General features: G+C 47.6%; 1 protein-coding gene across 1 annotated transcript in view; it reads right to left on the bottom strand.

The window, feature by feature from the left end:
- Nucleotides 1-14,256, bottom strand: part of LOC135828927 (uncharacterized) — a 70,911-nt gene that overhangs the window by 22,990 nt on the left and 33,665 nt on the right. The window contains exons 15-23 of the mRNA XM_065341361.1: nt 14,100-14,231; nt 12,885-13,264; nt 10,745-10,866; nt 8,365-8,498; nt 7,391-7,461; nt 4,915-5,029; nt 4,311-4,395; nt 2,560-2,730; nt 651-956 (exon numbers count right to left, since the gene is read on the bottom strand). Coding sequence (XP_065197433.1) covers nt 651-956; nt 2,560-2,730; nt 4,311-4,395; nt 4,915-5,029; nt 7,391-7,461; nt 8,365-8,498; nt 10,745-10,866; nt 12,885-13,264; nt 14,100-14,231 — 1,516 coding nt within the window. The remainder of the gene's footprint in view (nt 1-650; nt 957-2,559; nt 2,731-4,310; nt 4,396-4,914; nt 5,030-7,390; nt 7,462-8,364; nt 8,499-10,744; nt 10,867-12,884; nt 13,265-14,099; nt 14,232-14,256) is intronic.

Here is a 14,256-nt window from a genome sequence, read left to right as displayed (position 1 = left end):
TCGTTTCCCGCCATAGAAGTGAGCGTTGTATGGTCTGGTGTGACTGAAGTCGTACGGGGCTCACATTGTTTTTGCAACATTGGGATTGCGTCGCATTCTACCTGTACGGTGAGCCATGTGAACTGCAGTGCCCAGCGCTGCAGCCAGCACGATCAGCATGGAATTTACCTTCGCCTAGCCGCTGTTGCTTCACTGCGACAGTCGCTGCGTAGGTGTGTGTATGACCCCAGTACAGACCACCTCACACACTCGCGGCCATGAAAGGACGATTGGTGGGACGCTCTGGCAGTACTTTACAGCACTAGTACAAGTAGGTACAGAGTGATAGCTGAAGTTGATGGTCATGATGGCAGGCATGGAGTTGATGGTCATGATGGCAGGCATGGAGTTGATGGTCATGATGGCAGGCATGGAGTTGATGGTCATGATGGTAGGCATGGAGTCCGTTGACAGTATCCCTTTAAACCCTGTTATTAAAGACACACCGCCCAAATAAGGACGCACACGGTTTTTTTTAGTTAGTGAACAGCCTCTTTTTTACGGGCAAAAGCAACACAATGATGAGAAACCAGGGTATGATAGGAAGATAATATTAATGACGCACACACACTACCCATAATACGGCTGACACTATACATGTGTGTACTTACATCGATTGGCTGATTGTAGTGCCAGGTGAGTGCACACTTGGTCAGTGTCAGTGAGTGGTTATTGCTGGGACACTTCACAGTCAGACTCTCCGGAGCTGACAACGGTGGCGATTGAGTTGCTGCGGGGCTTCCCGTCAAATAGGAGAATTTTCCAGTGTCATGTTCAGTGTTCTCAGCGCGGACCTGATAGAAGTAAACTCCTCCGTCATTCGGGTGCTCAAGGCTCACCGAACATTGAGTTGTAGAACACTGGTTTGCCGGGACACGCTTCTTGATACTCAGTGTGTTGCGACTGATTAGAGCAACCTGCGGGTGTGTACGTGTACGTGTGTGTGTGTGTGTGTGTGTGTGTGTGAGAGAGAGAGAGAGAGAGAGAGAGAGAGAGAGAGAGAGAGAGAGAGAGAGAGAGAGAGAGAGAGAGAGAGAGAGAGAGAGAGAGAGAGAGAGAGAGAGAGAGAGAGAGAGAGAGAGAGAGAGAGAGAGAGAAGAACCCAAGACAAGTGGCAGTTCAGGACAAAACACATACGTGGGAATCACAACACAGTGGCTATCCAGCTCTCCTCTCTATCCAGGGCATGTGCATCACACATGTTCATGTTCAGTGTGAAACAGTTCAGTATTTACTAGAGTACTCTGTGTGTAACCAACATTTGATATGAATTTTTCAAGTATTCCCCAATAGAGGGAGTTGATAAGGTAAAATGTCTGAAGAAAAGCATGACTGTTCCGACCAGAACTAGAACCAGTGACCTTGGCCAGAGGCCAGCGATGCTCTAACCACTGCGCTATGGTGTACAGGGTATCATCTCAGCAGAGACCATTCAAACTAACGCTCGCTTCCTGGGACACTACGGAGGTTTAGCATCATGAATTTCGCGTTCTGGATACCGAACTTTCGCACTTTTCGTTCGGATAAGCGGTCGAAACACGAATCGGCCAGTGATAAGTACACTGCGTTTTACTGTCCGTACCCATGTACAACCTGTCAACGGCATGCAAGTACGAATTCCGGTTGCTAATCCGCATCATAACGAGAATTTCGACCATCATAGCAGTGCGAACACGAACGCAAAAATTGTCTTGCAAAACCTCCATATTGCACACATAATGTAGACACACACAAACAACCACATCGGGACAAGGCCACGCAGTGAGACAGACACAGTCACGCAGACAGACAGACAGACACACACACACACACATACATCTACATCAGACCTCAGACCCGCCCATCCCGGAAGCGATGATAGCGAAGAGCTATGTTAGACATAGCAACTTGTGCTGGGATTACACCATTCACCAGCTTGCAAGGCTGATGAATTGACCGTCACTAATTTTAGCCTGGTATCCACCACACAGCTGTTTATAGTGGCTTTTTTCTGGCCAGTGAATCACTATTTTTCATTTTTTCACACCTGCATACACACACACACACACACACACCATTTGACCATTTGACGCCCATCGCCAGAGGCGATGATGGCGATGCTACAGCAGAAGCCATAGCAACTTGTGCTGGGATTGCACCATTCAACAGCTTGCAAGGCTGAAGAATTGACCGCCACTATTCAGCCTGGTCTACACCACACAGCTATGAAGTGGCTTTTTCTGGCCAGTGAATCCCTACTTTTTGGTCTTTTTTATTTTTTATTTTTTTTCACGCACACACATCACCCACATACTCCGGCATGCACTGGCTGTTGGTAACCACCCAGGAGAATGAAAGAAAAGTCAGGAGGAGTCTGAGAAAGAGAAGAAAGACGTGTGTGACCATAATCGTCGGCAATCAAACCCGCAACCTCTCGATTGGAAATCGCTGCACATACCACTGCACCATATGGGACACACACACACACACACACACACACACACACACACACACATTCAGTACACTTCATTCGAGCATTACCTGATAGGCGAGGGCGTGAGGTATTGGCTTCCACTGCAGCAGATGAGAGTTGGAAACGGTGCCAGTTTGGACACTGAAGGCACCTGGAGTCTTCACCTGTCCTGGTGATGCGTGCACTTCATAGGACAACGTGTTGGAACAGACGACGGTCTCGGGGTATACTGACGTCACCTGGATAGCGAGGATATGACCAAAACAAGGACAAACACGTGCACGTACGCACACACGTACACACACGCATGCACACACACGCGCGTGCACACACACACACGCACACCCCCCGCCCCCCCCCCACACACACAAAGAGCATACACACAAAAACAAGACATACACTGGTTCACAACTCCAAGACACCAGGCAGCCACATGGAAAGCATGACAACACAAGCAAATGACAAATTTCTAGAATAGGACACCTCGCACCTCACAATACTTAAAGTAACATCTGTTAACTCTGACAATCGGTTAAATATGAATACAATATACATTGAGCTGTGGCGAATAGGACTTCCAACTGGCCACAAAAAAGCTGCCGAGTCGGCTACTTTGGCATCGCCATGGTTACTGTAGCACTGGTATATTCCAGAATGTTTCAAAGTCAACGAGTCGACTCACATCTGGATGTTGACCGTGCATGCGAGGCATAAAATAACAGAGATGCGTGTGTTTGTGTGTGTGTGTGTGTGTGTGTGTGTGTGTGTGTGTGTGTGTGTGTGTGTGTGTGTGTGTGTGTGTGTGTGTGTGTGTGTGTGTGTGTGTGTGTGTGTGTGTGTGTGTAGCATTATGGTGATAATGCAGATTAATGGGTGCACGCAGCTTTCTGCTACCGCTCAATCTATGCTGCTATGTTTGATAGTGCTGTTACTGCATGCTCACGCTTTGCTGCTGGCTATGGTCTCTGTGCGGCTTGGCACTCTGCATGATATTGAATGCATCTCTCTACGTGACATTGAACGTGTCTCTTTACGTGGCGTTCATGCGTGTCGCTCGCCTCCGATGCGCGGGTGTTATGATGGCGCTTGCTTGTAACTCAACGTGGGTGGCATGCATCGTTGCATGTCTTGCTAGAGCTTGCTCTGCTATATATTTTCGATCCGTTCTGCGCGACGATCATTCTTGCTTGCTCGTAGTGTTTCACCCTCCCACCTCCCATTTCTCATCACTAATTTGCTTTGATAAAGTGAATAAACGGGGTGTTGGCCAAGCTCATTTCCGGCTACTCAGGGCCCTCGGTCGCCGTCCCTCGGACGCAGACTCTTGTAGATACTTGGCTCCGCCAACATTCTGCTTCGGCAGTGTCTACCCGGCCGACCCTGAATCCTCTCTCGTAGATACTTGGCTCCGCCAACATTCTGCTCTGGCAGTGTATACGTATTTCTTTCCGTAGCCTCTCACTCCGCTGGCCGGCACTCCCCCGTACCGCAAGTTGCTGTGTGTTGTAGTTAATGTGTGTGTGTGTGTGTGTGTGTGTGTGTGTGTGTGTGTGTGTGTGTGTGTGTGTGTGTGTGTGTGTGTGTGTGAGTACGTGCATGTGTGTGTGTGTGTGTGTGTGTATGAGGAGAGAGAGAGAGAGAGAGAGAGAGAGAGAGAGAGAGAGAGAGAGAGAGAGAGAGAGAGAGAGAGAGAGAGAGAGAGAGAGAGAGAGAGAGAGAGAGAGAGAGAGAGAGAGAGAGAGAGAGAGAGAAGCACTGCACTACTCATAGACCTCCAACCCAGTAGTAGCGGTGGTGCCCTTAGCCCAGTCTCACTCACATTGATTTTGTAGACGCCTGGGCGAACACGAGTGGTCACTTCTCTTTCCGTTCCGCCAGCTACTATTGTGTATATTGCATTCTTCCTAATTGGGTTACACACATGCACACACACGTACACATGCACACACACACGTGCACGCACACACGTGCACGCACACACGTGCACGCACACACACACACACACACACACACACACACACACACACACACACACACACACACACATGCAGGCAAACAGACAAACAGAAGAAAGCTCAGCAGGCATAAATCTGATGAACACCTAGTGAAATCTTGCTTTACTGATGGAGTGTTGTGGCACAGTGCCATGGTCGTCAAGAGAATAACACTGTGTCAATGTAGTGTACATGCACACACGCACCCACACGCACGCATGCACACGAACACACACACACACACACACACACACACACACACACACGCACACTCAAACACGAACACACACACACACGCACACACACTCAAACACAAACACACACACACACACAAACACACACGAACACACACATGCACACACAGACCAGTGTGGAAAGACCATCTGTCTGAGAAGGCGGCTGTTTTACATTGCTCAGGGCCAAACTTACGATTCGGCTATAACATGGAATGCCTGCGGGCTGGTGTGGCCTTTGCTTAGCCAGACAATTGACAATAGGCCGGAGATGTTAGAGTATTGTCCTGACACCACGTTGGGCGCAATGGCTAACACAGGAAACAGACCAAAGCACATCATTGCACAACTGAACACATCGCAGACTGACTTTAAAAAAAGTTTTATTTTATTCCCGTAGCTATGCAGAAGACGTTACTTCAGTAACGTCTGGCGCTAGCCAGGGTCCACACAGCTTTAATTTGGTATCTATTTGTTTGTTTGTTTGTGTCACGCCTGGCGCTATCCCGTATCTGTCCAGCACCGTACCGTACCATCAAACATAGCTCACCACAAACAGCTGGCCACAATATTTTCTGGCTCCCGTATCTGTCCCGTACCGCACCGTACCATCAAACACAGCTGGCCACAAACAGCTGGCCACAATATTCGTCGTATTATGTATACGACTCCCTGTTGTATAGGGAGACTTTCTGGAAAGAAATAGGGAGACGAGGAAATGCAATTAGAATGGACGTTAGTTGCCGAATAGGTGATAGGATGCGTCAGCAAAACATATTTTGGAAGAGAGATCCCGTCGTCTCCAAAATAAGCGTGAACGGGCGAGTCAGCGCCGGTCACAGGAAACGTCGGAAGAGAGATCCTGTCGACTCCAGAACGCCCGTGATTGGCAGAGTCAGCGCCGGTCCCAGGAAACGTGAGGACAGACATCCCGTCGACTCCAGAACGCCCGTGATCGGCAGAGTCAGCGCCGGTCCAAGGAAATATTTCCATCAGTTCTAACAACATGCACGATGAGCTAAGCAACAAAGCATAGCGTAGGGCCCTGAGCTTCCAAGCTCTCTCGTTTTATATAATTGAAATCAAGAGGGGCAAGTAGCAGCATTCGGATCCAGATGATCGAAACAGCTGCTGTCTGAAGAAGCAGAGTACCAACTGAAGTGTCGTTTTGCTGATGGTGCGCTGTGGCAATATGTTGAGGTCGGCCGGAGAGCGCAACGGTGTAGTGTGGTGGTGGATGATTATATATTTACTCAATCTGCGGACAGAAGTGTTTCGTCCTTTGTGGACTCATCAGCGCAGCACAGATAAATCGAGGCGGAACCTGATAGCAGTGAAAAATAAATTATATAATATTGCTCTCGCTTTCATTGTTAAAATTCACACTTGTAAATTTCACTGCTGTTGTTCTTAGTGTTATTTCTCTAACTTAGGTGAAGGGAGCAATGAGTCGGAGAGCGACGATTGTAGTGATCGTGAGAGTGCCGGTGAGAATGTTAGTGTTGTGCGTAGGTTTCGTGGTAATGAGTCTTCAGTGTACAATCATCTGTTGGCTAGTCCTGATTGTTGCAATTCGTATTCCGACTCTTCTTTCACTGTATTGTGCCGTGGTCATGGACTACAGTTAAAAGTTTTGGAAGCCATCTGTCAGCGTCTGTATAAGCCTAATTTGTGTGTACAGAAGGATAGTATAATTGGGTTGAAATTGTTCAAGTAAAGTGTCATGTTTGGTGCGGCCAAGCTTGGCCGTTAATGTTCTAGGTGTAATATATAATGTATATTTTAAATTATTTTTTATGCTGAAGTGCACAGTCCAGCAGGGAACGTAATGGGAAGACAGAATCAAGGGGAAGACATGACACTACGCTCAGGACTGACAGCATCCCAGACAGTACATGTACACGCACACGTAGTGTCTTGTATTAAAGCCTGCCTCACACAGAAGGCTGTTTTGAATAGAAGCCTGATTTTCAAGATACACTGTCGGCACAAACGTCTAGTTTAAGTGTTGACACACATAGAAATACCTGGTTTGAATAGAAGCCTGATGTGAATAGAAGCCTAGCCATTACACCGGCTTCTACAGGAATAAGCCGGGGTTTTACAGGAATAAACCGTGGTTTTACAGGAATAAGCCCGGCTATTTATGCACAACATTACAGTAATCGCTGCTAGTCGACAACAGACAACAGCGCCTCGCTTTCAGCATTACATCAGTTTCAATGGTCACTTGCTTTCAGAAAATACTGCATTGTATGCAGTCAGCATCACACCCCTGTGCCATGCGCACAGGGTAGGGCTGGTTACGTCGTGAAAAGCAACGCAATTCAGTACACATGCAGGGACAGTCCCCGACCAGTAGTTGCACACTCTTGACAGTTATGTAGCAACAGTAATAACAGCAATAGCAGCAGCAGCAACAACAGCAGCGACGGCATTGGTAGCAGCAACAGGAACAGCAATATCACCGCCAGCAGCAGCAACAGCAACAGCAGCAGAAGCAACATAAGCAGCAGCAACAGCAGCAGAAGCAACAGAAGCAGCAGCAGCAACAACAGCAGCAACAACAAAAACAGCAGCAGCAGCAGCAACAACAACAGCAACAACAGCAAAAGCAACGACAGCAAAAGCAACAACAGCAATAGCGATAACAACAGTAGAGCAGGACTTACCGACCAGCTTCAATGTGTAGTGTTCCACGTGTGACACATACAGTGGATTCTTCAGCTGCAGGGTTATATTGCTGGAGCACATACACACATGCACATCCACACCCACACAGACACACATGCCCACATGCACACCCACACACACCCACACACCCACCCACACCCACCCACCCACCCACACCCACATACACACATGTAAACACACGTACACACGTACACACACACACACACACACACAGAGTTGTGCTGATGGTATTCCATGGAAAACCAGCATGTGCACCGAAAATAATGTGCACATTTGAAAAATATCAGCCAAGCATATTACTACTTCAAAATAAGCAACAAACAGCCAGGCAAGGTAGTCACGTGACTAAGGGTGTCATCGATTGGCGCATCTGGATTGAGTGTGAGCAGGCGGTGTAGTCCGAGCAACGCTGGCCCAATCGAACAAAACAAGGGTGTAGTACGCAAAATGTACACATGTCGCACAAAGAGTCTGTGAAAGCTGTCAACACCAAAGTCCACCACCACTCCGGCCACTCCCGGTGTGGGGGCCGTGTGGTCGGACTCCACTCCAACTACACCTACTAGTGCTCTGGATTCAGCCAATCGATCACGCTCACTCGGAGCGCACTTGCTCGGAATTCGCCCAATCGATCATGCCCCAAGTAAACGTAATACTAGCAATTCTGCTAGCAAAATATCGAAGAACTTTGACAAGAGAATTTGCTGGCAAAACGGAGCAAAATATCGGTATGTTTGCTGGTAATTGGGAGACTCATTTTCGCACATTTTTGCCAACGAGTGGCTCGCTTTTTCTCATTTTTGCCAACACGTGACCCACTTTCGGTCATTTTCCCACAAGTGACACAAATGGGCAAAGGCAGTCATTTGACAAAGCAATGACTCACCAGACAAGACAGTCATTTGACTAAGCAATGACTCACCAGACAAGGCAGTCACAAGCAATAACTCACCAGTATTGGAAATCGCCTGTACCGGAGGCAACAGGAGCAACCTCCAGCCACATAGTCTGGACTTCATGCCTTCTACCGCATACCGTCCAGGTGTAGGTCAGCTGCTGGGATGAGTGTTGTGCGAACTTCACAGGCTGAAAGGAATAGTATTAGAATTATTCGAGTAATCGTAATATGCAGACAGGAAAAAGAATAATAGGGAGGTTTCGCTCTACGTAATTACGTATGAAAATCCGTATGTCGTACGCGCCGGGGAGCGAGGGCAACTTTCATACGTAAATCTCTCTACGGATTTCCGTAGGAAAGCTCTTTCCTACGTTGGGTCCTCCGTAGGACTTTTTGAAATATTTTTTTCGCATTTCCGCATTTGTCCATGGCAACATTCAAGCCGCGCGAAACACAAGGTACACACACCGTACACCACGTGCAAAATATCATGGAAAACGCGGTTTCGGTTCATGGTGCATGGGGTGGGCGCATGCAGCCAACGCGTCTCCGAAGCAACAACGCATGTTGAGCAGTCGTGGAGAAATCACGTAGAGCGAAACCCAACAGCTCTGATTTTACGTATGAAAGTTCCGTGCAGTTCATACGTTATTTTCATACGTAATTCCGTAGAGCGAAACCTCCCTAATATTATTCTTCGTTTATGTGGAATAAGAATATTCGTAAATGTCCAGAAACCCGCCTTTTTGATATCCATGTGGAATAGGCCTATGCGGTGCAGAATTTGAGTAGGCTTTTTCTCCTTCCATGCGCTATCGTCAGCAAGCCAACATGATAACAATGTCCTTTTCAAATGTCTCTCTCCGTCTTGTAATACGGGTAGCCACCTGTTGATGGTCTATGGTTACCAAGGTTACAGCCAGGTAATCGTGCATAAGGTGTGCTTTCATTTCAGGCGTACACGCATATTCGGGAACAGGAGTATTCGTTCGCTGCATTGAGCATTCGCTTCAATCCTAGCACTGTGAAGCACCGAAGCGACGACACCACGTACAGATAGACGCATGCACATACGCGCATGCACACACACACACACACACGCACGCACACGCGCGCACACACACACACACACGTACACACACGTACACACACTCACACATGCCCATCGCTGAAGCGATGATAGCGAACAAGCTACAGTCGACTCCACTTATAACAAACTCGCATATAGCGAATTTCGTGATATAGCGAGCCATTGTCCATGACATTGTCCCTGACATTGTCCCTGTTTGAACCCATACAAAATTGACCATTTATAGTGAACAGTTTTCGTTTACAATGAACCAAATCTTGCAGGGCTGCATGTAAACCAAGTGCACTGAGACTGTCATGGGCCACTTGTCAGTCATGACTTGCTGTTTGTGTATGTTAGTCGACAAGGAATACGACGATGAATTGAATGACGAGATGGACGGAGGTGATGCGGACGGCGATGATGAGATTGGCGACGACGGCAGCATCGGGACGGAGGAGCTGGATGAAGATGGTGATAGTCAGAAGTCTGCTGTGTATCTTCATTTTTTGTCAAACCCTAGGTGTTTAGAAGTATAATGATGATTGTGTTTCACTGTAATTTGGCGCGCACGATATACTCGACAAGTACAGGTGCTTGAAGCTGTGTGTATTCGTCTGTATAAGCCAGTTCTTTGTAGGCAAAAGAAGCATGTAGTAGCACTCAAGTTATATTCGTGAGTTCTCACATTGTTCATTTTTGTGATTTAATGTATATGGCTCATAACTACTATCTCACCTCGTTGTTCCCGCTCCTTTTTTAGCACTTTTTTTCAAGTTTCTTGTATAAATGTATCATTCCAATAGTCATTTATTGCTCTGCTGTACACTATTATTCTTCAGTCATGAAAATCCACTGATGAGAGTGACAAGAAAAGCGATTTTGGTTAAACCTCTTTTGAGACTTCTTTGTTGTGTGGTATGACCACGGAACTAATGTTATTCATTGCAAAATCTCTGGTTTGGTCTTTAGGCCATGGTTAAAAATACCTTTGATTCTCAAGTACGCGCGCATCGATTTTTGGCGGCGCACCGACGATTTTTTTTATTTCTATGCATGCACATATGCGTGCATGAAAACGGTCAATGCGAAAGGCATGAATCCGGGAGTAGTAAAATACCGGTATTTTTCTACTCCCTGGCCTGAATAATAAAATAATTATAAATTAATTATGAACCTGTGACGTACACATGTGTGACCCTATCTTTGGAAATAAAAAAATTGTGGGAATTAAAATAAAAAATCGCTCGCTCGCACCGATTTTCACAGGCTCATGACCTGAGAATCAACTTTATTTTTTACCATGGCCTTATCGCGTTTTGAATTGGAGCCCTTCATATCCTCGACTGTGTTGCTCATTCTCACCTTCTTCACGCCAACGCGATTGCCAGGTACATTAGCCAAGAGTAACACCTTTTCTCCCGTGTGTATATGACCACTCGGTTTGACGACACCCGTGGAAATTGAGAAATTCTCCGGCAGCTTGCCTGCAGGACAGAGCACAGAACCATGCACACACAAGCAGTACGGCACATCCGCATGCATACGGACATACGGACACACACACACACATGCACACACACACACACACACACACACACACACACACACACACACCGTTGACCTTTTGACGCCCATCACCGGAGGCGATGATAGCGATGCTACGGCAGAACTTGTGCTGGGATTGCACCATTCAACAGCTTGCGAGGCTGAAGAATAGACCGCCACTATTCAGCCTGGTCTACACCACACAGCTTGGCCAGTGAATCCCTCCTTACACACACACACACACACACACACACACACACACACACACACACACACACGCACACACACACTTGCTGACTGTCAAAACTGGTCACGTGGATCTCCCCAGGAGAGGGGAGAGAGACAAAAAAATGGAATCTTGGAAAGATGACTCAATTGGCTATTGAACTGCCCAACGGCTGACACCCCCTGAAATTCCCAAACTATGGGTGGACTTGAAAATGATCCCACTTATGGGCTCACTACACCTCGGTAAGTGGGTGGCAGGCGCGTACGCAGGGTCACCCTAACTCAATTTTCAAAATCTTGGGCTTCCTGGAAAGGTAAGTAGTGTGTGTGGAGCGGAAGAGAATGGGGTCAACCATGGTATTGATAGCCAGGACTGTCAACCATGGTATTGATAGCCAGTGCTAGAGTACAGCGACAGTGCGAAAATGCCCCAAACGTGCCCTGCTCCAGCTATTTCATTTTTCTCGATCGCAGAGTTTCGATTTTTCGCTGTGTACTCCTGAGAGCATTACAAGCGAAACCGTGCAAATTTGAGCAAGTCAGAGTGACGAAAAGTCTCAAATTCTCATTACTCAAGTCGCGGTGCATTCTTTCGAAATTGCCGAGATCGCGGCTCAACTTACGAATCTCAAGAACCATTGCTCGCAGCGCTTTGCAAACTGGTTCTAGCGGCAGCTGAGAGTTTTCTCTTCGACTTGGATATTTGGATCTTTGGATTTGATCGAGATTTGACTGAGTTACGATCTGTTGAAATTTTGCATTCTTGTCAGATCGATCGCGCGCCCTACCAAAAATTGCTCAAGAACGCTGCACGTTTGGAACATCTGGGGGGTTTCCGGGCAACGCCCCTCCCCCCCCCCCCCGCCGTACATGCATGGGTGGGAACAAGGTGCAGAAAAAGGAATGACGGCATCAAAGTATCCGTCCCGGGATGCAGCTGCACTTATCCCTGCCCCCAGTAAAGGTAATACTTGCTACTACTGTAGTGTGGATGGCTAAATCAGAGTGGATCTGATATAAGATTTACTAGCACCGTTGATTACACAAGAGAAGCAGTCTATACACACATACAGTCCGTATCGCCTATAAGGTTGGCGGCTATAGTAATAATACCGGATATAGCGATCAATTTCTCAAATTCATTTTCATTTGCCATAACCAAGTATACACAGTTATCGCGTATAGTAATAATCGTCTATAGTAATAATTATATCGCCTATAGTGATCAAATTCATATTTCAAAAGACCTTTATTACACTATTTTTGCATCGGTTATAGTGATTGATGTAAAATCAAGCAATGTCAGAGGAGAACAGGGTGTTACTTCTTCGTGAAGAACTTGTCCAGTGAGTGTTGTTTGGTGAGTTTTGTTTGTATAAGTTGCCAAAATATGCCTCCATCATGAGGAAATCCTGATTTTGTGTGCCAGGCAGGAGCTACAGCCAGCTACATGACATTGTACAATCATGTACATGTATGTAATGCGTATGTGCACGGCGCGCTGAGTCGTTTGACACCCCACTCGCATACATTGCATGCAGTATCGGTCATAGTAATATATCGCTTATAGTGATAAAATGCTCAAAATCAAATACCAACGCTATAGGCGATACTGACTGTACATCCCCCCCCCCCCCTCCCCCACACACAACCCCCCCCCCCACACACACATACACACACACGCATGCACCCCCCCCCCCCCCACACACACACACGTACGCACACATACCTACGACGGTGATGTTGGTGAGCGAATGCTTGACAAAGCGGCCGAAAGTGGCGCTAACAACTAAGTGATACTCTCCCGGCGTCTGATAGGCATGACGTACGGTTGTGTTCAGGTGATTGGTAGTCAGTGCTGCACTGTCTCCAAACAGCCAGATAATCTCCACACTAGCACTATGCCCGTACCCATCCGGCAGCAACACTCCCAAGTGGAAACCTTCGCCGGCTGCCAGGACAATGGAGGCGGAGGTGACGTTCCGGTCGGGCTTGGTGAACCGCTGCCATACGGAGATATCGCCGACTGCCGCCGAGCAGCGTATCGTGTGCGGCTCAAACAGGCTAGCTGCCCCACCGCTACACTTGTCACCGGGGAGACGCTGATATCTGCACACACGTACACACACGTGCACACACACACACATGCATGCACGCACACACACGCGCACACACACACACACACACACACGCATACGTACACACACACACACACATGAAGCAAAGTAGAGCAACATGGGTGGTTGAACTGCCAAGGCGGGAGCACCCGCGATAGCATTTGTTTCAACTGTACACATGCGGCAACAGTATCCCCCCCCCCCCCCCCCCCCCTCAGACACCCAGCTCAGCTGCCTATGGAAACTTTGTATGTGGCTGAGTACCTGTCAACCCATGCTACAAGACCCTAGACAGAGGAACTGACCAGGAAAGGATGAACCAAGGGACATATCAACTACATAGAGAAATGACAATCCCATTGCTGTACATAGAATTTCACAATTGCAACAGTGCTGCATATAATACCATTGTAGCAACACTTAGACATATCAGATGAATCCAAAACTTTCAGACAGTCAACATTAGGTGTGTTTGATTATTTTTGAACAAAAAAACTGAAAAACGAATTTTTGTGCCTGTGGGGCAAGAAGGGGAGGCAGGGGAGGGGTAAGGGCAAGAGGGAGGCAGGGGAGGGTCATACAGTGGTGCTATTTAGGGTGGTGGTGTTGGTGTTGGTACACATACTCTTGACATCAGAATGGCATCCTTTTCAAGCTTTCTGGTCATGATGCGCGCGCGTGCACGCGCGCGCGTGTGTGTGTGTGCGTGCGTGCGTTCGTGTGTGTGTGTGTGTGTGTGTGTGTGTGTGTGTGTGTGTGTGTGTGTGTGTGTGTGTGTGTGCTTGTCTGTCTCTCTCACACACGTGTACACAGCCTCTTTTCCTTACCCTTTGTTGAATACAAAAGATGAAGCCTCCTCTAGGCAGGAAAGGTTTCGTGCGATTGCCTTCAAGTAGTGCTTATTATGGGCAGTAGGAAGACATACGCCACCGAGATCTGGAGCTTCGAATCCGGGTGAGCTGAAAAAGGACACAGCAACAGAGA

This window comes from Sycon ciliatum, chromosome 12 (assembly GCF_964019385.1).
Source record: "Sycon ciliatum chromosome 12, ocSycCili1.1, whole genome shotgun sequence".
In the NCBI taxonomy this organism is placed as follows: domain Eukaryota; kingdom Metazoa; phylum Porifera; class Calcarea; order Leucosolenida; family Sycettidae; genus Sycon; species Sycon ciliatum.
Note: the sequence above shows the minus strand (reverse complement) of the source record. Positions and strands in the feature narration are given on the sequence as shown.